The sequence below is a fragment of the Ischnura elegans genome, chromosome 9 (genome assembly GCF_921293095.1).
Source record: "Ischnura elegans chromosome 9, ioIscEleg1.1, whole genome shotgun sequence".
Lineage (NCBI taxonomy): Eukaryota > Metazoa > Arthropoda > Insecta > Odonata > Coenagrionidae > Ischnura > Ischnura elegans.
Genome location: NC_060254.1, coordinates 65,256,547 through 65,284,111, shown reverse-complemented (window position 1 = coordinate 65,284,111; position 27,565 = coordinate 65,256,547). Strand labels below are relative to the sequence as shown.

Below are 27,565 nucleotides of genomic sequence, written 5' to 3'. Positions count from 1 at the left end.
TTGCAATGACAAATAAAGGGTAAGAATAGACTTTGAATACGCAATGAAGTTGAGATTTTGTAAATTAACAAAGTATTAATATTGTATTAAATCGTTATGGAAATCCAAACGACTTCCCTTAATAACGTCTTCTCTATTTTTTCTAATCCAGTAACGCAGCATCTCTTTTTAAATTGAAAGAAATCATGAATCATTTGATAGCGCAATGTTGATTGAAATATGCCTGCTACGTACGGAGAGCTATCTATGGAGGCGAAGATTGGACGTTGATTGCAGTACAGAGGAAGAGTTGAAGCATATCAGGTGATGCAATCAAGGAATGATGATGATAAGATGGATCAATCGAGGTCGTAATGAAGAAGTGCTATCAAGAGTGGAAGAAGAGAGAATTCTTCTAAAAACCTTAAGAAGAAGACGGAACAACTTAGTCAGCCAAATTATGAGGCATAATGGCCTAATGAAAACAGCCGTAGGAAGTCGTATTAGTTGAAGGGTAAAAGAAGGCTGAGAATCGATTAAATAGAACAGGTTATAAAGGATTTTCAAGAGAAGAAATACATGACTACGAAAAGGCTTACGGATAAGAGAGGAGAATAGAGAGCTGCGTCAAACCAATCCTAGGATTGTTGACTTATGATGAGGATGACTTGGCTATGTCCGGATAAATGATTTTCAGGAACTGGTCTCAGGTTTTCAGCCACGTCGATTTCTCCAATGTCTCCAAAGTTTCGGCTACATACTCGGTCGCCGCCTCAACCTGTGGCCGTGAAATATCCATTGTAATCACGACATAAGTATAAATTTCTAAAATAAACGATAACAAAGTTAAATAAATAGGACATTAAGATACAAAAAAAATGTTTACAAAAGGTTTATAACATCTTGTAAATTTTATTCTCATTTGCAGAAAATTAAATATGAAATTACAGTTTTTCCTCCGACTCTCAATCTTTACTATGATTTTCCATAGCTTAGTAAATAATTAACATAAATTTGAAGAAAATTGATACGTCGTCTTAAAAAAAGCTTGTTAGATCCTTTTTATGGAGCCAATGATCATAAAGATACCCAAAAAATTGGAAAAGTAAAGATCTGACTACATTTATCTTTGGCTGATTACGATTAATATGAGGAAAAATTATGCATCTATTATTCTTTATTTTTGGATACATTGGCTACAAAAGCATAATCAGCAGGAAAAACCGTGGAGGTGGGAAGAGGTGGCTCACTAATATATTTTATTAATCATGGAAAAGTTATTGCCCTGTTTATATTAAATAAAGCTCAATATTTACCCTCTAATATGTGAAGCAAAAGCATAATCAACAGGAAAAACTGTGGAGGTGGGAAGAGGTGGCTCACTAATAAATTTTATTAATCATGAAAAAATTCTTGCTCTGTTTATATTTAATAAAGCTCAATATTTACCCTCTAATGTACGGTGAAGTACAAGTCTTGAGACGGCGATCGACCCAGCATTGTGTACATATTGATACTTGGGATCAAAGGGCTGGAAGATGCAGCCTCGCGCTAAAGGCACTGCTCTCCTTCAAGCAAACACTTCGCAAGTGTGCAAGAACTTCTTTCATTAATGTACTTTGTTTGCTTTTTTCACAATGGGATGATTTAGCCTCTTCAGGTTACTTTTTTCTGCTATATCGGCTTAGATATGCTTTCCCATTAATATTTTATCCTTGTTTGAAGTGTTTGTATTTGATCACACAGTTTTATTGTTGCTGTGGTCTCATCAGTTAGTCAGCAAATAGCTTTGGAAATAATATCAATCGGCTCAGTTTCTAAATTGAAATTTTGAAAAATGTTAAAAAGTATTACAGAAAGTTGTTCGCATCAAATTTTGTCGATAGTTGGTCTAAGAGAAGTATCAAAAGTTACATTCAATGTTAACCATTTGCTTATACGAACCAAATTAGTTAAATATTTCGTAAAAATTTCATTAAATAACAGTAATTTCATGCTATTATCATTAGATTTTCATGCAATGGCATGCATTTTATTCTATGCGGCTAAATTTCTGTCGTCATCTAAAATGCACAACAGACTAGAGAATTGGGACGGTAGTTTTGGTTCAAAAGGTACCTACTATCAATAGGGTGGTTTCCTATTATTTTTTTATTGCCTTAATCGAAGGATTATTACTCCTGGAGTACGTATTTCACGCTTTTAGATTTTTAAATGATAATATCTATTTTTCGCGATTAAATGAAAAGTGAAAAATTTCAAGCGCGCGAAAACGCGACGCGTTAGTAGGAATGATGGGAAATCTCTCCGTACGTCGTATTTCTGGTTCCCCCTCCGCCCGGTGAGGTGACCTTGAGGCGAGGCTTAGCGCTGATACGTCGCAGGCTGCCAGCGGGTAGCCTAGTGCCCTGCCGCCTGGTAGCGCTTGGCTTAAATAAGGATTATTAATGCCTTATCAACCGAGGAAAACTTTCCGACCTTAGCCAGTTTTAATAAGTGATTATTAAGACATGTTTCCCTGAGCTCTGCGCCTCATGCATGCATTGGTAACCTCAGACGACGTATAACTCCTATCTTCTCCTATAGAAACTAGGTCACTGTGACGTCACGTGGAGTGGCATCGCATGGGCGCCAATCTGGCCCTTTTCAAATGAGGATAAAAATGGACCATTGCCATTCGTCTACACCGGCATTTATAAAACGAAATAATTTGTATATTATGAATACACTAATGGTGGGTAACGAATCGCAATTATTGCCTTTTGTTTTCTTTGATGAAGGAAACTACCCTATTCCTAATGACAATAATGAAAAATATTTGAGTTCGTTGTCATGTGATCATAACCAATACTCACCCTGTTTTGAATTTGATAACTTTGTATTCTTGAATGTACTCGGAAATTCTGTTTCGGTAGCGGAAAATAAGTACAATTTAACAGTGATATTCAGGTGCAAGATTTGCTCAACGAGCATCCGGATTTTTCAAACCTCTTAGCTGGTGGTTATTTAAACATTATTTTTTTTTCGGGAAAATAGGCATGTTTTTGGTGAATAGGTTCATAAGTTCACACTTATCGTGCGTAGCTTAGAAAGATTTAATGCACTAACCGATCCAAATTTTACATTAAGAAGGCTAGTATCATGCACAAATTTCATTCTATGCATTCAAATTTCTATGGGTCCTTTGCCGTGTCCATTTGGAAATTTGAGGTAGGTAACTCTTTCGAAAAACGACCACTATTTCGCGGGTAATTCGCCATTCCAAATCCCATTGTCACCGAAACTGGAACTCCCTCAAATCAAATGAGCGACCGAGTGTGCTTTAAAACTCTGGTTGTGAGCCGAATTGATACGGGTGTTAATTAGAGTTAGCATTGGTGCCCAAACTCTCAAATATACCACCGTTGGAAAAAGAACGTGTTGGATATATGGTAATCTATGGCAAACTCTGCAATTTAACTTCCCTATGCATATTCACTATGTGTCTATGTTCATTATTAATGCCACTACCAAATCGAAGTCTCATATAACAGTGTCTAATGCACTTTTCATACTACCCCTACAACGGCAGATTATCAGTCACGGGTACCCTCGGCCTTGGTATAAATACCGAGAGAGTGTTGGTTGGATTACCTTGATAATGACACAAAGTGTCGAAACCATAGTCGGTCGTTTAGTGTAAAATAAATTGGTGTGGAAATTACCATTTGTATTTTTATCATGGATATAACAATATTCCACAAAATCAAGCCTGAAACGATATTATATACTCTTAGTAATTCTCACAATCTCATTCGTGGATTTAGGACCCTATATTTTTTCTTGGCTGAAACATTATTTAGTTAAAACTTTGCAAGGCGTGTCTGTGTGGCCCCTTTTTCATCAGAACCTGGGATATACTCAGTTATAGATATTGCAGGATTAAAAAAAAACAATTATTTCTTGGGAAGCCATTAACAATGCAACAGTCAATGGAATCTTGTTAACTCTCACCTTTGAAGACATTAAGATGTTATTTGTTAAATCCAAATTATATATATAAGTATTTAAATGAAAAAACTGTATGATAGGAACGGGATAAGCATGTACGTCATGTTGTGTTATGATTCTATTCTAAAAAGAATGAAAAGCGGTGGTACTTTGCCGCTAGTATCCCACACTGTTATCATTAATATAATTATTTTAATATTAATTTTAATTAGTAATCCCTTGATTACTGAGCTATATTTATTCAAACTTTATACTTCACGACCCCTTATTATATATATATATATATATTTTTTTTTTTAAATCACGAGATGTGGGTCAAATGTAAATATTGTTTATTTTGTCAAACTTTGCTATATTTATTACAGACTAAAAAAGGAAAAAGTGGATATTATATATCATTCAAGCCTGATTAAGTTTTTCTTTTACACTGGCTAAGTTTTTCTTCTGTTTAACACCTCGATGAGCCTCGATCTAAAATAATATGCGCCACCTGGTAAATGTACTCAAATTAGGTTGCACCGCGACTTAATCAAGCGTTTAATGGGGTAATCGAATGGGGAATAGGCAAATAGAATGCGATGTACCATTAAAAAAAATGAATGTCATTTTTTAATATTAACACCAGCAAATATATGATCATCGTTAATTTAATATCCATTAAAAAAACAACAGCTGTCGTATTGAATGTTTACACTATGAATAATCATAATGGTGGTATCGTAAAAATCAAAATTAATTTAATATTTAATCACGAATGTTGTGTAAATTATTTTGATTTGGAGAATGCTCATTATTATTCGATCTCCCATCGAGGAAGTAAAAGGGTTCCTAAACGGAAAGAAAGCAGTACTCAGTTACGCAGCAGTTGATAAAAAAATCTCTTCAAGCGCAAGTCTAATGAAATGCTACTCTTTCTTTTAGATCTTGGAAAATTCCAAAACGAATATGAATTGCGCATCATCCTGCCATTTCAAGGGCATTGACCCATTCAAAATTCAATGACAAGTATGAAGCTGGTTCTTTGATTGGCACGTTAATAAATGTTTCACGATCGATATCATTAAGAGAATATTTGCGTAGTAAAGTAGGAAATATACCTAAATAGTACCGTGCTATATTGAAAATATGAATGATCTTACCTCATTAAGGTAAAAATATGGGAAGTGTAGAAGAAAATGGGGAGGAGAAAAATGTAAATGCCGCAAAGATTTAGCCCTCCGTTGGTCGCATGGCGTCTACCAGGTGCCAAGCCATTTTTTTTCTTTACCCACATCGTGTTTTCAAAGTCAGGAAACTGTATTTCCTTGTATCTTATTATTTATTGCTTCTAAATTAGTCACCAATATGATTTTATGTTTCGTCACATTTCTGGAATTAATACAAATATTTTGTTTTGCTTTTGGCATCTGGTAGATGCCACTCTACAACTCGATGTGCAATTCGTTATATGCTAATTCCTTCGCGATATTAATTGCAAAGTTTTTAAATGCATTTCATAATTTAAACAAACGTAATTAAAAACTATTTAATAATTAAATTTGGGGTACGCGACTTTTTGCCGCACATTTATGATTGTTAACATGTTTATATTATTTAGATGTAATAAAACTGTAAAAACCGTGCATTGAGTATTTTATTTATATGAATATCTCCATCAGTATTATCCATATATTTGATGTCCATGCATGAAATTAAATGTTATTTTAATGATATTTTGTAGTTAAAACAGTTATTTCTACAGGCATGTATTTTATTTAACCATTACTAAATAGCGTCTGTGAGAAGCCGCGCGACAAAGTGTGGTCCAAAATGTGACGCGACTGACGGAGTGTTAAAATTCATTAAATGCTACGTTTCTGGCAATTTATCCATGAGTTTATGTCTTAGAAATTTTTAGGGTGGAACAATACAGTCAAAAAAGGTATTTAAATGAGTACGAAGTGGCTTTTGTACTAAATCCGTTTGAATATTCATAAAAATTCGTCTGCGTTGTAATGAATGTGGAGCGCACAAAAGCTTTGGAGTTACAAGGTCATCATTCTGGTGCGAAAAAAAGACTAATGGGTATCAAAGTAGCAAGAACAGGATGTATACAGGAGGATAGGGTTATTTTCTGGCCGGCACATGACATTCGGTGAAAGATTATTTTCATCTGGGTTGCTAACGATGTCGCGCGTTCGGGGGGTAAAAATTTTTGCCGCCGAAAACAGGGCTCAGAAAAGAGCAAGAGAGGGGAGAACAAGAGGGATGAGAAGAGTTCTGGGGAATGTGACGGATTGGAGAATCTTTCATTGTTTTTAAAAGAGAGAAAATCGAAGGCCATCAGTGCAATTATGGAAAAAGAAATCAATATTTACGAAAATCGCAGCGAGGAATGTTTTGAGCGTTGACAATTGAAATTTCCAGCTATGCTACAGAAATGTTTTAAAATGATTCAAACACATCAATTTTTGGTATTTATAAAAAAAAATTGAATATTATATGGGCATATATTTTTTCTTTTTTTTTTCTCTTGCATTTACATTTATAGAACCTTATTGTTATAATATTTTATGCCTCTTAATTAATTTTCTTGCAATAACTCATATTCTCTCAACTTTTCATATTAACTCAACTTTTCTGTAATAACTCAAATTCAAAGAGAATACCACAAATTTAAAAATCTGTATTTAATATAAGAAACACAATAGAAACTTGTGTCATACATCTTCATAATGAAAATTTAATTTTTTTTCTCTTGAAAACAAGTGCACACATTCACACGCTTTAATGTGGCCCTTCTGGACACTTGAGCGATATCAACCAGTTAGGTACTCGAACTAGTTCCACACTCTCAATAGCATATGGTGCGTGTTAGTTTGGATAGCTGCTCTTATTTATTGTTTAAGATCATCAATACTTAATGCTAAAGGTGGTCGAAACACCATATCATTAACATACCGCCATAAGGAAAAATCACAGGGAGTGAGGTGAGGGCTTTTTGGAGGCCATTGATGAAGTGCATTGCCATAAGCTGACATCAACAGCTTCTCAAGTGAACAAATGAGCAACTAATTGAAATTTTATTGTTTTAAAACTTTTAATATTTAGAACTTCAGAGCTTACTTAATCGACAACAGATGGTATTTGGCTCTCCTCTTTTCTCAGCACAGTTATAGATGTGGGTTTTGGACCATAAAAGGCCCCCAGAATACACGAATTGAATTGAATTCTACATTTGATGATGGATTACTATCATCAAGTTTTTTTGACTTCGGTAAAAACAGTCATCCATAAAACAAACTCCGCATTTTACCCTGTGTTCTCGCTTGAAAAGCTGTAAACTTGGATTGCATTAAATTTACATCTTAATATCAACTTAGGGTGGTAAATGCGAATTATATTAAAAAGTGTACTTATCTTTTCCATGTATTGCTGACGAGGCATAATAGTCGTCTTTCTTTCGAGTGCAAAACCATACAAATAAAGCGCAGACTGTATATTTCCTATAATTACGTAAGTTGACACCGAGAAATTTTAAATTTCAAAATCACGAGTAGATATTCAAAAGAGATAGGTTTAACACATCCAGGTAATCACATGGTGCATTTTTAATCTCTAGTGAACTCTGGTCTTGGTGAACAGAAAATTTCGGGAACATTTATGTGAGGAGAGAAGGAATAGAGTAAGTACCTACGTAAGAAAAACACGTGCAGAAACTGTAGATTCAGATGCATACACCCTTTTTCTTGCTAAATATGTGGCCTTGAGTGTACGAGGAAGGGAGGAGTCTTCGAAGTGATATCCAAGTTGAGTGAATTGTGGTATATGCGCGATGACCTAGCCAATTTATTGAAAGAGAATAACATAAGGACAGGAATAACATCAAATATCCAATTCCACACGGAGGGAGTAAAATAAGAGTTTTATTCGGTCTCAACTTAACAACCCAGAGGAAACAAAGCTACTCGTACATCTTGCCACTCTGAGGAAACATGATATATGGTCGTCTCCCCAACATTTGAGCTAGATTAGACCCTTTATCGCCGTGCACTATGAAATTTTGGCCAAGTTCTGGCGGTTGAATTGAAAAAGGAAGAGGGTCTAAGTGGGATCGACTTATAATGACCAGTGAAAAACCAGTAAAAACCACGTTTTATTTAAAAAAGAAATAACGGCCTACGGCACCTTAAATTATTGAAAAGTTCAAACTGTATTAATGCCTCTACCTCTGTATTTACTACTTCGACCTCAACAGAAAACCGAAAACAGAAAATTCAAACCATGATAAGATGCGACACAATGCATTGCCCTGGGGCGAATATCCTGAGTTAAATTCTTCAGGTGCTTGTTGGGAATCATCGCGCCATCGCGAATCGCCTCGAGTTGAACAGCGCCCGTTCTCGTGATTCATGAGCCTATTTGATTGGTCGGCACGAGAGAGAATCTCCACTTTACCTCGCCCCGTGCATACCACGCGCCTGTTAGTTACAAGCCGCAGGCTCGAGTGCGTGGTTGTAATTCATACGGTGCAGAGATTTTCAGCGGGCGTGGTGCAATTTTCGAAGATGTATCTCGGTGCATTTCCTTCGTACACAATTGTCAGCCTGTCTCGTTAATAGATTATTACGGGAGCTGTGATATGCTGTTATTCAAAACGATTTTTCTCTTGCTGTAATAGAAAGTGTTGCGATACGTACTTTATAATGGTGGTCGATGGTTAGCTTGTTGCATTTTGGAAATGCGGTATGCAGTTGGTTATTTGGAGGACTGCGAAACAACTTTATCTTTGCACTGATACTTTAAGAACAAATAACCCTATCTATTAATCAAGTCCTGAGGATGCCTGGTCGTTGATGCAAGTCAGCTCTAGTGTGATTGCAGTTTTCACCGGCCTCCAGTTCCCGAGGGTAAGTAGAACACTAATGGCTTTGGCTTGTAAAATGTATTGATTGGAAAAGGTACCTTTGTGGTGAGAGCTGAATTTTTTTTCGTAAGTTAGTATGATATTGTAAATATTTTTTATCCGTTTTGGGACGATATTGGATGACACAGCCCCCAAGAAAATGTTTTTGCCACTTGCATTCGTCAAAGCTAGGAAATTATTTACAAGGATCGAGTTGAGACTTTTACTTATTTTGTTATTTGGTGAAAGTTTATGTGATGTATTTAGCAACTTCTGCGAGAAGGGCTGTGAAATCGATTTCAAGTTCTACAAGGCTCACGATGATTTAAATAGTGAACTTCAGCATATTGTCAAAGAAATTGAGGAACTAGGATAGATTGGTAGTTTCCTCATTGGCCCGGAGAGTCAAATAACGCGATTGATATTCCAAATATCCAGGTCTAGATTTCCGCTCGATAGAAATTATTTTGCCATGTCTGTAATAAGCCTGATTAAGATTTGCCTCATATGGTAGGTTGCGTTAATTATAGTTTTATACGGTTATTTAGTTCATAATGGTGTACAAAAAGGAATGCATTGGATCATAGTTCCAAGTGTGACTTGGAGAACATTTTCAAATTTATGCCTTGAAAATCGCTTATGTCGCTTTTGAACAACGTAGTCTCTTGTCGAAAAGACTGGTCTCCTACGTAAGGGTAAACATGAAGATGAGTAGGAACGAATTCGGCGAAAGCATGACAAGAAATCATAATTATTCCTTTTGTATTACTGCCGTTAGTGAGATATTCGCATGGCTATCCAACGGTCCCGACTGCCATACCGAAGATCTATTCCTACCTTAGTTCCCTTCAATTTAGGGTGATCACTCTAACTCTTCGCAAAGTTTATCACCTTTGCTTGATTGCTGATATAATTAATTTCCCGCAAAACCTCCGCACTCATCTCTTTCGTCTGCGCAGGTAATTTACTCAGTGTGCACTCGTGGGGGAATCTTTGCTAGCATTTCGTCTAGGGTGGCGATGTAATCATCAAAAAACTATCCTTCCCACTTTATGCATTCGTCTATTCCTCATCACATTGCCTTGATTAACTGAAAAGCAATTACCACAGCTCCAAAGAACATCGAAAAACGTTTCTCTTCTTCCTATACTTTTCTTTCGTCGTTACCTTTCCAGCAGTGCACATGGGCCAACTTTCTCAACTGTCAGTAGTACCTACTGTTCTCTTTTTAAACTTCCTCCACTCCCCTAAAATCTCCAGGGAGAGGAGCAATTGCTAAGTGATCACATCCTATCTCTCCCTTCATTCAATACTTCTTCTTCCTCATTCTTTTTCTCTTACGGTCCCTCTCCGTCCTCCATTGCTTACCCCCAAAGCCCCTTCGATTGATTTGTCTCATCTCCAGTTACCTTACCCTTCAACTCAATTTCCCCCTAAGTAAAAAAGGTCTCACCGGATCTATTTCTCCCTCAGTAAACAAGAAAAATACGGAATACGGAATAATCACCATGATCATGGCTAAACACTACCAAGAATTTTCTCGACCCGATTTATGAATAATGTAAAAACCTTTTTTTTAACCTTTTTTGCTTTCATTGGTGTTTAAGTCCATTTTTCAAAGTTAATTTTATTTAAAATTAAAACGTTACACTTTAGCGTACTTCTTAGTACCTAATCATCAAGAGTGGTACTTTGAACTAAAAATTAGTTCAGGTTTCTCTTCAACGTTAAAATTTAGTGTAGGCTGTTGGTAACTTTCATTAGAGAAGAGATGACTTCCGTAGAACGGGTAATCTAGTGAAATACGTATGGTCGCAAACGCAACAGTAACATGGCTAGATAGTTATATGGAAACTCAGCAAATATTTCACAAATTTAGTTGGTTAACGCCTGCTAGTTTGTGAGTCACTATGAATATATATATTTGCCACCTATTCAGAGTTCAAGAAATAAATCTTAGAAACTCATGTTTTCAAGTTCCTTTGTTATACACTGAATACCTATTTACTTTTCTTGGAAAAACGCTTATTTTATAGTTCTCGCCCTTAGGATGTTCACTCCCAGAACAATAATTTTCATTTTATTTTTCACGCTTCTGATTCTCCCCCGTTCACCCAAGACAGCAATTTCAAGCAAGACGTGGTGATTCAGTGAGCAAACTGCTCGACGCTTGCGACATACTTACCTCTTTTATCTTCGTAATCTAAAAATACTTCTTCCCCTTCTAATTACCCTGTTATCATGCCCTTCCTCATCCATGGATATATTCACCTTTCCAAAAATTATTACCACCTATTGATGTGAAATATCCTAACATTCGAAAATGCAATGCAATTCGAGGTATTAGGTGTGATAATGCTCCTGTACTTAGCTGAACTTAAAAAATAATTAGTGATTTATAAAATTAGCTAAATGATGGAGAATTAAGAGACATTTTTCCCGTTACTTCACTCAGAAAAGTAATCATGAATTTTTAATCAAGAGTTCGCCATGTCATGTTACAGACATTTGGCCGTTAATTATACATCATATCACCAAGAATATTATACCTCAATTCTTCAAACGTTTCCTCCTGTGGAAGTTTCCACTTATTTTACCGACTTATTCAGACGTTAATTTTTGCGAATAATTTGGTAGCATAGGCTGTAATGTACTCGAAATACTAATATCTTTAGATATTGGCCAAAAATATTGAACGGATATTTAACCCTTAGATCATGCAACTTGGTCTTTAATAAATTCACTCATTTCATTCAGTCTTATTTATCCCCACACTATATTATTTTTGTCACCCACAATATTTATAACTAAGATTAGTGTATGTAGCAACATTCCGGCAATTTCAAGTACCCATTGCCTATATTCCTTATATTATAACTTAATTTATACTTTAATTTTCAAAATTAAAAATAAATTTTAATTAAATAAACATTAATCTTGAGGAAGAAATGGCTCGTATACAGTTTTTTTATTGCTGATTTTGATAGAGATAAGCGGGGATAAGCGCATTTTTTTATTCGTATTTCGTACTATCGCATACCTATCGTGCTAATAGCGGTTAAAAAAAGGGGGCCTTGAGCCTTTTTTTTATATGAGTTGATGACGTCACAAACTCTTGCTGAGCGTGTGACCCCATCTCTCCTAAACCGGGATTCGAATCCGTACCCACGTGGTGGGAAGCGAATACTGTGGCCACCACACCAACCCGATCCCTTGCTGAAAGGGGAAGAATTTTCGTCTTTGCATTTCTTTGACTGCCATCTACCAAATTATTTCAATCCTTTATTGTTTTGGATCCAAGTGAGCGGCTCATTATTTTACGGTTAGGGTCATGACTAAGATGACACAATTTAATGTTCCGACGGTAATGCCTTTGTCGTTTATGAATGTCGTAGTAAAAAAAGCACTTGATCTGAACCCGGTGTATCGAACATGTCCATGGTCCAAAAGCGAGGAGCTGGATGGTATTAAGTGACCTAAATTTTTATTTAGAAATTTCATTACTAAAGCTCCAACTTCTTTCACCATTCTCTCTCGAAGTAGTCCGAAAAAGGAAATATTTAAAATCATCTATCCATGAAGTCGGGTAGTGGGGTTTCTTCCAGATTTTCGGAGTTCATTCACTCGAAAAGAAGGAGAAAATTCCACCAGCTTCAGAAAGACCCATATCGTACGACCCGCTAAGTGAACCGTGTTAGAGGTAAGCAGGCGTGTTGGAATTATGAAATTCCCTTTGAATTCCTTTTCATGCCTCAGTTAGAAATTCGGATCTGTAAAACGACCCCTTCAAACTTAGATCCTGTTGATGAAAAGGTAAACATATGTCTTTTTATGATGAGTAAAGTGTCTTATTATGTCATAGTTAAGACCTTTAGCCTTCTTGGTGTAAATTCAGGCTCGAGAAAAAAATAGTTTTTTTTTAATATGTGTAAAAACATCATTAAAAGCTCATTTTATCATATTTTTGGAATAAAATCTTCAAAGTTCTCCTGAATCCTAGCAGAACTCTCCTTTACTTTGTAGTGTCAGCCCCAAACTTGTGATACCATGCAAATTCCATGCCGACAAAGATTAACGATTATGAAAAGCGTTAGGAAGGTGGAAAAGAAATTTAACAGCATATTCATTTTTCTGAGTTCTATTGAAATTTACTCCTTAAACAATTAAAAATCAACCTTTGCTTTGCTGGGAAGTTTTTTTTATATTCGATTACCGGATTCAACCAATCAACTCATTAGGTGCTAATTTCTAATACGTTCAGATGTTAAGTACTGAACATTACCTTCTCATTCAATATAAAATGAATTTTAAATAACATTAATAATATTGAATAGTATCAATTAGTAGCAGATACTATCAATGTACATAACGATGGAAAACCCAATTATAAATGATAATAATCCAAATTCTTATTCATTGCAAACACTAAATGTACCCTTACGTACGTCCTACGTCTTCCGTTTTGGTCGTAATGATTGTCATAAAGTACGTATGTCTCCATTTGAGTAACAACACATATCGAGACTAAGATATGGACAGAGACATTTATTTTCTTCTTTTTATTTGGCGAGAAACGCATTATTTCAAAAAGATTTTTGGTTTATAGTATTATTTTTTCTATGATACCATAAGCCGATATCACAATAAAATCGTTAGTTGAGTCAATCAAACATTTTATGATTTAAACACTCACTCTCAGATGGGAGGACAAAATTAACATTACTTGCCTATTGGCAACCTGAGTTGCCAAGCTTTTTTCTCGTATTTGAATATTCCTCTCTTCCCTAATATGCGTGTTACACTACCAATTCTTTCCTTTCTATGCTCTGTACCCTCTCCTTTGTCGAGTTTAACATAGTCAACATCACAGTAAATCGTAAGTTGAGTCAATCAAACATTTTATGATTTAAACAGTCACTTGCAGATTGGAGGACATAATAAACGAAACGTTTGTCGTGAGCGTAAAACTCTATGATTGCATAGAAGAGACTTATTTTGATGATATAGTCCAATTAAGTTACTCATAACCTATCACCTTTGAAAATATGTCACAATAGTTATTTCCCCGTCAAAATTAACGATCTTTACGGGTGGAACATTTTTATTTTGTAATTCCCCAAAAAATAAACCGTAACCTAGAGTATGGTGGGAAGTATTTCATCGAGGAATCGATGGATTGATTTTTAATCGCCGTGGTCGATTAATCGCCCAAGCATCGAAATTATGAGATCGAACGACGTTAGAGGAGAAGGAAGTATTCATCAAAGTAGACCACCTATATCCGAGACATTGGGACAAGAATTGCTGCCTGCCAAACCTTCAAACCATTTCGACCGAAAATATTCGTCTTGTGCACTTAGCCATACGTAACTATTTTCTTGCGACGTTTCCAGTAACATCACTCCTACACCTCGATTATGTAAATGCGACAGCGACGACGGCGATAGATGACCAAGACGTTCTGGTCTATCGGGCAATCATGTAAGCCACCGTCATCGCGCGTATCATATAAGTACGAGCGTGCGATGTTGGTATCATTGGGAAATCATAAGAGCCAATGAAATCCTTCGACACACCTCTGTGCGAGAATGCGTCGTCTGCGGTGTCTTTGAAATAACAATAACAAACAACGAAAACATAAAATGGAAGCAGTGCAAGTACTTTGCTTCGCCAATAGGCAATATTATGTGAAGTATTAAGGTAAAGTTATGGGGAAAGTGTAGTATTACTTTTTGATTTGTGATCACGTAATCTGTTATGCTAATGCTCGCCGATGATGCTGCTGTCACCATATTTGCTATATCGTAGAGAAAGGTCGAAAAGGCGTAACGCTTGGACGGAAACTAAATGATGTTGAAATGATAATCGAAGTGTAAATTCGTTTATAAGGCGCTAGAGATTTGAATATAAGTAGTTAATAGTTGATTTATGATAATTAAAAAATCGAAAAGAAGTTTAACGATGCTGATATATTGGAGAATGTTCTTGGCAAATGTTGATAATAAAACTTCGGTATTAACTAATTGAAGTTTAAATCACGGGTGCACTTCAATTAGCAGTACTTAATTTCCAATTTGCTGCGAGCAAATAAAGCTGCTCAATAAGATTCACCATCATGCGCATATGACAATGGAACAACGTGGACAACTAATAAAGTCAAGACAGCACTCCAGTTGAATAATCAAGAATTTTATTGGTTTTTGCTCGGGCATTTTTAAATTAAATAAACAACATTTTTTTACAAATACATGCATTTATTGCACGTTTTTATTTCAGCATATGCTTGTCACCATCGGTCTCCAACGTGATAGGCCGATGACGTTCGCAGCGTGAAAAAGAGTGCGATCACGGTTTCATAATCGCTGCTATCACACTCCGTCGTGGGAATCGCGTAGCCTCTGGCCACGACTTCTCTCTCACTCTTCTCACAGTTACATAATCAAGGTACTAGTCATAAAATTTTCCCTGACATCATTTGCTAAATAGCGTGGGTATTAACCCAGATAAGGATTCAAAATTCAGAAGCAGCCTGATAATTATGATTGATATGATCTTAACATGAAAATAGCTCACTACATAATTCCTGAGTCAAGAAATAAGGTATTGCAGAAGGCAGAGACATGTATTTTCTGATCAAAATCTATAAGGTATATATGTGGCATAGCCCTGAAGAAGTTTAGATTCGTCAAGCGTATTTTGGGAAGACTTTCGAATGAGAAAGTGAAAGAAAGGTGCTATTTCGCACTCGTCCGACCACACCTTGGATATGCATGTTGGATCCGGTGTAGAAAGACTTAATCCATGAACTGAATAAAATACAATGGAAGGCTGCGCGGTTCGTCAAAAACTGCTACGGGCGTAAAGAGAGCGAATCAGGCCTGGAGCTACTAGAGGAGGCTGAGCTCTAGGCTTTTATTGCTTAAACAAATGAGAATGGATATCTTTTGGTGCTACACGGTGAACATCATCTTAGAGCACCACAATATTTCCAGGTCCTGTAGAAGCTAAAAATAAAGAGAGATATTTTGCCAAAAGGATAGATTTGGGAATTTATTTTCCCCAAACCATAAAGGACATAACTACTTTAATAAATGCTATTCGTAATTTTGTTTGAGCATTTGCTTTTTATATGGCTGGTGTCCTGACACCCTCTGCCACACGCCTTTTTATGCGGCATACGGGGTTATATGGAGATGTAGATGATGTAGATGAAAATTAACGTTTTATCGGTTAGAACGTATTTCTTTTCTAATTTCCGACGTAAAAAAACACACCCTGCAGAGGAACGGGAGGTATCTCTCTAACATTGGAATGCATGACGTGCGTTCGGGAGAATGAATGGGCTCTGGAGTTTTAGGGGGGTGAGCTGTTGGACGAGGGGCGTTGACGCGCCGATTGCCTGGGTCGGAATGGCCCGGGGGCGCGGGTATCGACAGCTCTCCGATCCGAGGGTCACGGCTTTTGCTCTCAAGGCCGGGAGGAGGAGGTGGGGTAATCGGAAATTCGGTCACAAGTGTCCTCCGCAAGGACTAACACCCCTCTCCAATCCACACGGAGTGGCGGGGAAACGCTCGATTTAAATCAAAAGGAACGCAAATAAAAAGAATGGAGAAGCTTGGACATCGATGTCATTCCCTCGTCCTTAAAAATCGGTGGCGGGGGAAGGGAGCTGGCAGGAATAAGGAAAAAGACAAGCACTCACATCAAGAGGACTGGAAAAAGGAGGTCCACTTCCTTTCCTTACAAGGTTCCAATTTCTGCTGCCACTTAGGTGGCATTATAATCCGCTTTCAAATATGTCCGCGGTGCGGTGATGAGTGCAATACTATCCACTTTTTTCCATAATTTTGCTGCACTATTTTTGTAATTTAGAGGAATAGCATTGAGCTTTTATGCATAGATAACGTCATTATTCATGTAAATTTCCCGTGAAATCGCTAATAGGGTGGTTTCCTATTATGTTTTTATTGCCTAAATCGAAAGATTATTACTCCTGGAGTACGTATTTCACGCTTTTAGATTTTTAAATGACGACATCTATTTTTTGCGATTAAATGAAAAGTGAAAATTTTCAAGCGCACGAAAACGCGACGGCTAAGTATGAATTCCGGGAAATCTCCGTGTGACGTCGTTCTGGTTCCCGCTGCCGCAAAGTGAGGTTACCTTGGGGCGAGGATGTGTGCGCTGCAACGATGCAGGCTGCTAGCAGGTAGCAGAGTACCCTGCTAGTGGGTAGCGCTTTGTTTAAATAAGGATTATTTATACCTTATCAGACGAAGGAATCTTTCCGACCATAGGCAGTTTTAATAGGTGAGTATTAAGACATGTTTCCCTGAGGTCTGTGCCTCATGCATGCATTGGTAATCTCAGACGATGTAACACTCCTATCTACTCGTATAGAAACTAGGTCCCTGTGACGTTACACGGAGTGGCATCGCATGGGCGCCAATCTGGCCTTTGTCAAATGAGAATAAAATTGACCATTGCCGTTCGTCTAAACCGGTATTTCTAAAACCAAATAATTTGTATATTATGAATACACTAATGGTGGGTAACGAACCGCAATCAATGCCTTTCGTTTTCTTTGATGAAGGAAACTACCCTATTATGCCTTTTTTCCCCGTGAAACTCAGATCACTTTGTCCGTCAGCGACGCGAGTGGCGACTTTAGTAAACCCATTTAAATTCGCGGTGGGTGACAACACATTTTGAGGTCGACTTGAGGATCCTATTTTGTAATATTCGTGAGACAAGCTTTCACCTATTCATACATATTTTGAAACTCAATTAAATATAAAAAGAAGGCGTGACTCCCGCTCGACGAGTTGTATTTTTTTTCTTTTTTTCCTGACGGATAACTCGTTTAAATTACGCAATCATGGAATTTTCACGTCGTACAGAATCGTGTAAACTTTCCTATATTTCGAGTAAGTAAAGTTACATTAAAAATATTTAGGCTAAGTTTTCAAATCATAGGAAGAGGTACTTTTTGATTACATTCGATGCCATACAAAACTCCGAAATGCATTAAATAATTGCGTAAGTTTGAAGCTACAAGTACCAACGTCCTAAAAAGGGACTGGTGGAGTAGGCGTTCACTTAAAGTTTGGAATTTTCATCTGGTTCATACGGCGTACCAAAATTCAGGTATTATTTGATTATTCAAGCTACATTTTTGTACCTTATACATTTTTGCTTTACTTTACTGCATGGAAAGATTTGTTAAAGACATCATTGCCAACGTCCAATAACTTGACCGCAATCAAATAGAGGATCTGTGTAATGGTTTCAGGAAGATGTATCCCCAAATTTTTGTAATATGTCTATTGCAGTAAAAAAATCGAACGAAAGTTCTGAGTAGAAAACACATGCTACCCTGTGCGTTAATTTTCCTTAGCATTTTGCCGACATATTGCTGAATGAAACGATTCGAGGAAAAATCAGGCTGAAACGATGAAACTTGGTTTAAACCATCTTTTTCGGTTTTCAAGTTATATTGTTTTCCAGGTTTATAAATAATTGATTCACGGAATAATTTAAGCTTGAAATACGGGAACATAGACAATAAATATGACATGGAGCATTAAATCGTGTTATTTGGTGTTCAAATTACAAAAATTCACTTGAATATTTTGTTTTTGACTCAAAATATATTTATCAATGGGGGCTCAAACAACTTTTTTATTGTTCTATCGAACTTTGCTTATATATAAGTTGATGCTGAATCATAGCGGTATGTTCCTTGACTTGTAAATGATAACGTTAAGTATACAAAACGATATAATTGAGGATAGCATCGTTCGTGGATTTGTGTAATTCACAGAATTTAAAATTCATTCGTTGGTTTAACTACGTTCGTTTAAAGGTTCCTGACCTGACCTGAAAATGACTTTATTTGGTACAGTGGAGTTGAGTCATCCCTTACTGCTTTCAAACTTTATCTACTCTCGGCCGCGTCCCTTTCCAACAGCGTTAAATATACCTCTTTCTATCTTTCTCTGCTTTCATTTACACCATTGGTGAGTGTGTCTTCAACAAAAAGGGCGTTATAAGCCATACTTTTCAACGCTTCAGTCTTATTCGCCTTTTCGGCGGGCATTTTCACTCTGCCGGAAAATGACTCCTTATAATTATCTAAACTCTCGTCCTGTGATGAAGCCATCCTGTGATGAAGTCTGAGGATGTGAGGCCGTCCTGTGATGAAGTCTGAGGATGTGAGGCTTGCGGCGCCCAAACTGCGACTAGTGAGTAGCAGTTTTTCATCGTCACATCTGTCTTCCGTTTCTTCTAATTTAAGTCGTCTTTACTGACAGGTAAAGCCGAACTAACAATGCAGTTATTAAGTCTGCAGAATTCTGAAGGAAATATGTTTTCACGCAATAGAAATTCATGTATTTTTTTGGTCAAAACATTTCTTACCGTCGTTTTATTGAAACCATTTGTCAAAGAACTGTTGCCACGACAACTTCCTGATTAGCACAGTGGACCATTTTGAAACTGAAGGAGGGTATTTTCTAAAAACAAAAAAAAATCGAAGGTGGAAGGGTAGAAGAAGAGGATTATTTATAAGAATCGTGTAAGGCATACGGAACATGCTTGAATTTTTTTATGGGTAAAAACTTAAGATATTAAGCACTCAGTTTTTAGCATATTTCAGCGTTTACCTTTAGCCTGATTTCTACGACCGGAGAAGTAGTAGGAAGTAGAATATGCTCCTATGTCATATTAACTTTTTCATCATGTTTTCACGTAGTCTTCCCCTATGATATTTTTCTATTGGACTTACAAGGAAAACCTTGCCAATCCACGTCAGCGGAAAAAATGTTGGATAGGAATAAAGAAAACTGAAGGCAAAGCCGTTAGCAAACTAAGCAGGATCATTTGAAATCCTAATCATTATGTTAAATTTTATGAGAGAACTTATACAATTTGATGATCATCTGTCGGATTATTTTTTCTCCTCTTATGATTTTTTAAAAGTATTACCTTTCACTGGGAAAAATGTCAGAATAACTTTCCCTGCGCGATCGACACTTCGCGAAAAAATTTCAAATAAACCAAATGACGACTTTTAGGATTCCTACGTCAGTAACGTCTTCTATGTTGATGTATTTCTTTTCCTCGAGATATTTTATTACATAACTTATACATCTACTACAAAATCCTTTTATGCTATTTTTCCCTTCTGCTGCCCTTTGATGGCTGTTTTTATGAGACTATCATTCCTCATGATGCGACCGCTTTAGTCGATGTGTCTTCTTCTAAATGTGTTCCTCAGACTTCAACTTATCTCTATTCTTCCTGAGAGTTTCTCATACCTGGTCACGTCGATCCGTTTGATATGCGCTTACATATACTATCGTTTTTATAATTCAAACTATTCAAGGGTCATGCTATTTGAAATTTTGCTATTTCAGTCTTAGTTGTAAGTGACGAGGTTGAAAATCCCTCCTGCTTATATTAAATCCTCATTTAAAAACTTTCACTGAAGGGATTCTTATGCTTATAAACCATTCACTCTTTAATCGGTTTATAAAAAATTCAAAAGCGCTGTGATGAGCACAGAAACATCAAACGAGACATTTCATCTTTGATTCGGAAGTAGGTATATCTGCGAATAGTACTATTTATCGCTCAAACCAAAGCGTGGTAGGTGCTGAAATATCAGTAGGTACTGATATCAGTGATAGGTACTGAAAGCCCATCCTCATTGTACGTGCTCCAAATGTCTTTCACTGTATTGGTTTAGCATGGTTATATTTTTTTATTTGTTTTAAACCCAGATAACTTGAATTTTGAACTCAAAGATCCACATTTATACATTTTTGTTAATAAACGCGAAGGCATAAACAAATGACAGATACTTTTCCGCCTGATTTGAATAAAAATGAAGAAAATTTATCAGGTCCAATGAAATCCTCATGCTAAGTTGATCCTATGAAATCGTTAAATATTCTTGGATAACCACATATTACAAAGAATGCCCGCTGAACCACTTTTCAATGTATGACACGGATACGCGACTTAAACCACCAAAGATAGGCATCACTTTCTGCACACGACCAGCTCATTCATGCACCTTAATATGATGCAACCGAGAAGTAATAAGGTGGTTTCCTATTATTTTTTATAGCCTAAATCGAAAGAATATTACTCCTTGAGTACGTATTTCACGCTTTTAGATTTTTAAATGACGATATCTATTTTTCGCGATTAACCCTTAAAGGACCAACCTTTTTCCGGTTACACCGTGGCCCAAGGGAGGGTCAAAAATCGTCCACCTATATTTTTCTGTTTTAACTAATCATAAGCCAGAATATATCTTCAGCAATTGTGTTTTTATATTGTTGAAACATTTTAAAAGTTATTTATCCAGCTGAAAGTCTTAAAATTGCAATAAAAATATTGAAATTTTCAAATCTTTATAAACCGATCAAAAACGAAATTATGATAAAGCTTCTTCAGAGATGTTCCTGGTCACATGCTCCAATTTGAAAATTAAGTTTCTATATCAACAATAATTGTGCATCTATGATAACAATAAGGCATGGTATTTCAAATTTAAGTCAATTTTCAGCAACCGTACTCCAGGACAACAATTTTATAATTATTTCAAATAAAGCGAAAAATGTCCACTCCGTTTTTAGTTACATAATTTACAAGTTCATGATAGATAATAATACGTCTACTAATTAAAATAATAATGTTCTATGTTGTTCGTAGTATTTATTTATCAATAATCATATCATTCCGATAAAGTTATAAAATTATTAACATTAGCAAGCAATAATGAATTATCAGCTCGAATCTTCTGATAAGGCCGCATTATTGCCAGTATTGTATAGGTCAGTTTTTGTGCCATGTTACCGCAAATATACCCGTTACATATAGTACATATAATCATAGTTTTTTATAATTTGTTTAGTTTTTCTCTTTTTGATGTGACTCCGTTGCTGCGCAATGCTGTGCCAATTACTTTGACAGCAACATATGACGGCTGTATTTTTCTAGCCGGGATCCCTTCTTTCATCAATAAAAAGTGGGTCTGTAAACCTATTGTGTTCTCCAAGCAATACTGTATATTGTGTTCGCACAAGTTCAATGACCAGCAAATATGTCTCCTTTGCTTTTTTTGGTAATCTACTGAGGAAAATGAGTATAAAAAGAGAGAATCCATTTAGGGCAGCAATGTCGATCAGTGCAAAGAAGACAGACATCGGCCACCTTCTTGTAAATATTTTGGTGGAATACTTACGTAGCATCTGATCAATAACATCAACTCCTCCTTTGGTGTTGTAGTAGAACAAATTCACGTCACAATTATTTTTGAAACAATTACTGACATTTATATCGAATATGAATGGATTTCGATAGAGAAACGATATTTTTATATCACACTGACCATTTGGAATACCGAAAAATAGGCGCAACTTTGTCTTTTTCTCTTAGGTTTCTCTTTGGTGATGAATGATAACAATCACCGGTGGACTCACAGATCTCGGGTCTTTAAATTCAAATAAACTTGAAAAACTCTCCTGACCAGCTGTTCATTTCAATTGTTCAGGAATATGTTTTCTATTACTCGGCATAGTGCCCACCATAGTCAATCCAAAATCTTTACAAGGTTCTTCTGCTGGCTCCACAGAATTATAGTATCTACCCATCGACACATTTTTCCCGGAATTCTTGATTGGGACCACCAGGTGTTCAATATTTCGTTTGAAACTCTGCTTGTTGATGCTTCATTATTTTCTCAGGCATAACTTCCATGTTGAGCACATACCTCTCATCACAGTTGGTGAACATTCTTATAAGTATCCCGTACTACCATGGTTATTCTTTCATCAATACTATGAATAGACACCTTCCCCTAAGCAACGATAACATTTCATCAACTAAAATATCAGGTCCACAAATGTTATATCTGGGTGATATCGCACTGAGCATTTGGAATACCGAAAAATAGGCGCAACTTTGTCTTTTTCTCTCCATCTATCCCGGAGTAGACTTTTCATCAAATCTAATTATAGGCAATAGTTCCTGATATCAGTTTTGACTCTTCGCAGCAATATAGGACGGCCTTCCGAATCTATGTTACCACCAATCATGCAATTCTAACTTGCTATCATCGTTTACACCGAACAATATCAAAGCTCCTACGAAGGATTTTAGTTCTGCCGTTTCATTTTTAGACTTCGAGCTCGTTCTGCTTCTTCATTTGAAATCCGTAAAATCATGTCAAGAATTTCAGGATTGAAATTTTTTCAAATGACTTGTGCAAATCCTTTTCCTTACCAGGAGGTAGTATTCATTGCTTTTTCCGCATTATATTTTGAATGGTTCGCCTAGTCACTCGAGGAGAATCACTTAGGTTTTTCCTTGCTGTTTTTGCAAAGTACTCGATATCTTCCTTGCTGCCTTTTTTTCTACAAAAATCACTTCCTTCACCTGCCTCACTTTCATTATTTGAACTAATTTCACTAACATGGACTACAGTTTCACTGAATTCTTCATTACTGATTTATTTTGTGTCACTTGTAATTTCCAATGCTCATTACACGTCACTCTGAGTCAAGTAGATAAGCAGATAGGAAAACTTTTCAAAGATATAAAGCCTTTTACTCAAAAGCCACCGCATTGTAGCTCTAGGTTTCAACATTAGGACCAAAATTTTCACAGTAGCTTTACAGACAGCTTGTCATGCATTGTAAATGTTCTCCGTATGAGAGGTAATTTGGTGATTGTATCCGGATTGTATACATTACATTATATTGTATACAGATTGCATCTTGAGTGGCGAGAGTTCAAATCATGCTGCAGCTGAGGGTGCGGGTGAAGGTATTGAGTAAATTAGCCGGTGTGTCATAAATTTAAAAACACTAATATCATGGTAAGAAAGTGGGCTAATTCTTGTTGCACTCATATTTTCGCATCTATGGCATTCCAGTTTGACATGAAGGTAAAATACTTCTAATTCTTGCGAGTCTGATTAGATAGGTAACCAAAGTGTTTCCGGAATATGCAAAAATTCAATATGTGAAAGGTGCTTCATGAATGGCTGGATAGAGCTCTTTGCGCCCTTTCCCGTTCATGAATGAATAAAAGCAATACAGTGGAAAGAGTAAACGTCTCTCGGGTTTCCCACCGGGTTAACCCATTTATGCCGAAGGTTTGAAAAATGCGAATTTTTCCTTAATTTTCACATATTGTCGACAAAAATACGTATAAAAACAATATCCGAAAGAAAAAACAATGTATCTCTTACCAGTTATTAATTACGAGGTGTTCCAAAAATGGAACACTAGGCAAATCCACTACTATGACGTACTCATTGATGGCATGCAAAAAATTTGATTCAGACTATTATTAACTCACTATTAAGAATGATATCCAGGTCAACACTTAACATGCAAGGATACATTGTAGTTTTTACTTTGAAAATTGGTATATTTATGGTATTTGACACCGCAAATTTGTTTTCCCTGCTTTAATTTCTACTGATTCATGCCGTCATGACGTGAGTCAAGTTTACGTTTCATAGATTTCATGGTCTCCCTTTCTAAAAAATATTATTTGTAAAGAATTATGCGTCGCTCAATATAGTGACAGGTCACACGGCAACGAAATTCAAGAAGATCCATTGGCTTCTCATCGTTTATTTTATGCAATTGCCAAGAATTTTGTAAAGCCAGCTCGAAGCAGAATAACCGGAGGGCTCGGGTACCATTTCTTTCCACGGGTTGATGCTTGATACTTGTCAATATTTTCATCAGCTCGGTCCACTCCTCCCATATACTGATTATAGACCTTGATTGAATTTGGCAGAGTAACTTGTATCTTTTTTTCTACTTTTGAGAATAACGACTGACTATTCCAAAGGATTGACACCGGCACCAGAAGATGCAACAGTTATAGCACTTTTATCATTTCATCTACAAAAAATATCGCCTTTTCCATCAATTTAGTAATCGAAAGTGCCCCAAACTTTTTTATTTAGTGTAGCATCAGATAGTAAAGGAGGTTTGTCTACGCGATCTTTTCTCGCTATGCCGGTTGCTTGGTGGCCCATTGAATGAAGTTTATCAAGAAGTGCAATGCTTGTAAATAAGTTGTCGAACATAAAATGGTATTTTACGGGATGCTGCGTTGTGAGTGCCTCAGTGAATTGCAAAACAATTGAAGCACCTACAACGTATTATTGGTATTGAGTGTTCGGGTTTTTTTCCTTGATAAGGCTGAAACCAGAAAATGTAGCCTAGACGCACCAGAATTTATACCAAAACCGAATAGGCTTACCCCGAATGAACTGTTTGCACCCGTCACGACCGAAATAGTGAATCATGGCCTCATCAAAGCTGAAGTATATTTCATCTGGCACAAATTTCATACATCTGTCATTCAGACGCTCAGTTAGAGGTCGCAGTTGGAAAACTTGTCCGTGTGGTTCAAGTTCGACTTGTCACCAAAATGCAGATTTGAAAATATTGTTTAAATCGGTCACGTCTCATTGCACTACTAACTAGAGAATTATACGAATCTGGTCTTTGCTCCCAAAGCATACGTCGTCTCGGAACAGAGACGTAACCACTCAGGAAAATTATTCCAAAAAAACATCGACAGTCAGTTCAAGGTTCACTTCAATATCCAGAAAGAGTTCTAAATATTCTATAGGGGTTTTCATTTTCGTTATTTGTTCTTCTGATACTCTAACTTTTACTGTCTGGGCAGTCAGATCGGCTTTCTTCCATTTGCGCACAACTTTGGTTACCTTTATTCTTTGAGCAAGAAGAGGTTGAGGCGAAGCATAAGCCGATGCACCGCCATTTTCAGTAGTATCACCATCCGGTATCAGAAAAAGGTAAAAGTTTTCGTCTGAAGAACCATGAATGAGATGAGCAGAAGCGCGCAGCAATAAACCGGGAAGATTATTAATTGTTCCACATTTAATTGCTGACTTTATTTAAAATTAAAGTGAATATTTCGTTGCGCCTGAATGCACGCCTAATAGTAGTGGATTTGCCTAGTGTTCCAAAAATGGAACACTGTTAAATAAAAGCTTATAACTAAAACAAAATACGTTGTTTCAAACATTTCTTCATTAAACACTGTAGGTAAACTATTAGTGAACCTGCAGGGAAAAATTTACAACATTTGGGCGTAATGGCAAATAGTTATTAATATAACATTAGAGATGGTCACAGAAAAACTGCCTTGAAAAAAAAAGACAGATATTTCTCAACACACTGGTTGCAATGGGTTGGTAAAATTGACTAAATCTTTGCGCCTTATAATACAATATATCTTTATAAAGAGGTACAGAAAGAAAAACCGTGGCATATTTGTATATAATGAGTCGTAGTCATTAAATTAGAAAGTGACATCAGGTGTTCCAAAAATGGAACACTAGGCATAAATGGGTTAAAGGCTTCATAATGGCCGACGTTTCGAGCTCCGACTCGGCGCTCATCATCAGGGCTACTGGATGCTGTGATGCGGGAATGGGCCTGCTTATATGCTGCCCTCCTCCGGTCAGGTTCCTCGGGATTGGCTGGTAGTTTCCCGCCTGGTGGGGTTGACTCCGGATTGGTCTGTCCGTCGTATCGTCCTTTCCCTGTATTCGGTCAGTTTTTTCAGAACGGGTTTCCAAGTGCTGCTAAGGGAATACCCTGAATCGCGATTAAAGTTCTTCCTCTCCAGTTTAATTTCGATGGCTTCTTTGGTGAGACGGTCCCAAAAACCTTTGGCATGACAAAGTATCTCTGTTTTTTCAAATTGAATTTTATGGGCGTGTTCGACACTATGCTCAGCAATGGCAGATTTTTCTAGCTGACCAAGCCTCAGATGCCGCTTATGTTCTTTAAGCCTGGTTTCAATGGTGCGGCCAGTTTCTCCAATGTATGCCTCACCGCACTCGCAGGGGACACGGTAGACACCAGGAATCTTGAGACCGGCTGGGTCCTTCGCTCGTACCAGCTGTTCCTTCAATTTCATGGGAGGCTTGTGGATGGTCTCGATGTTGTGCCTCCTGAGTATCCTCGAAATCTTCCCCGAAACTGATGAGACATAAGGCAGGCACGCTCTTGCAACCGGCTTTTCCTTGTCCTCTATATGGCGCTTATCCCGTGGTTCGGAGGTCCTTTTAAGGGCCATGGAAATTTGGTGTCCATTGTAACCATTTTGTGCAAAGGTTTTCTTCAGATGTGCCAACTCCGAGGGTAAACTGTTTTGGTCAGAGATGGACATGGCTCTATGAAACAGGGTTGTCAGTACAGCTGAGCGTTGCGAAGGATGATGGTGACTGCCTCCATTCAAGTACAAGTTGGTGCTTGTCGGTTTCCGATAAACGCTGTGGCCAAGAGTTCCATCGCTCTTCCGTTGGATGAGAATATCCAGGAACGGTAGCCGGCCATCCTTCTCTAGTTCCATGGTGAAGGTGATGTTGGGATGCCGGCTGTTCATGTGCTCCAAGAACTGGTCAAGGTTGTCCCTCCCGTGTGGCCACACTATGAAGGTATCGTAGCCTTTAACCCGGTGGGAAACCCGAGAGACGTTTACTCACATCATTCGCCGGGAAAGCATCAAATCTTTCTTCAATACAGTGGAAAGGTTTTCGAGAAAGTATTATAGAGAGAATGACTTCAATATTCAAAATTTCAGAAGGGCATTCAATAGCTCTCTTTCGATTTAATGTATTAGTTTATAACTCGGCCA

The 27,565-nt window shown here is 37.0% G+C and overlaps 1 protein-coding gene across 1 annotated transcript; it reads right to left on the bottom strand.

Moving 5' to 3' along the window:
- Positions 1 to 685: 685 nt before the first annotated feature.
- On the bottom strand, positions 686 to 27,313 carry LOC124164941. Its single transcript, XM_046542180.1, has 2 exons — positions 26,686 to 27,313; positions 686 to 804 (listed from the first exon to the last, which is right to left on the bottom strand). The coding sequence occupies exons 1-2, from the start codon at positions 27,311 to 27,313 to the stop codon at positions 686 to 688; spliced, it is 747 nt and encodes a 248-aa protein (XP_046398136.1).
- Positions 27,314 to 27,565: the final 252 nt, after the last annotated feature.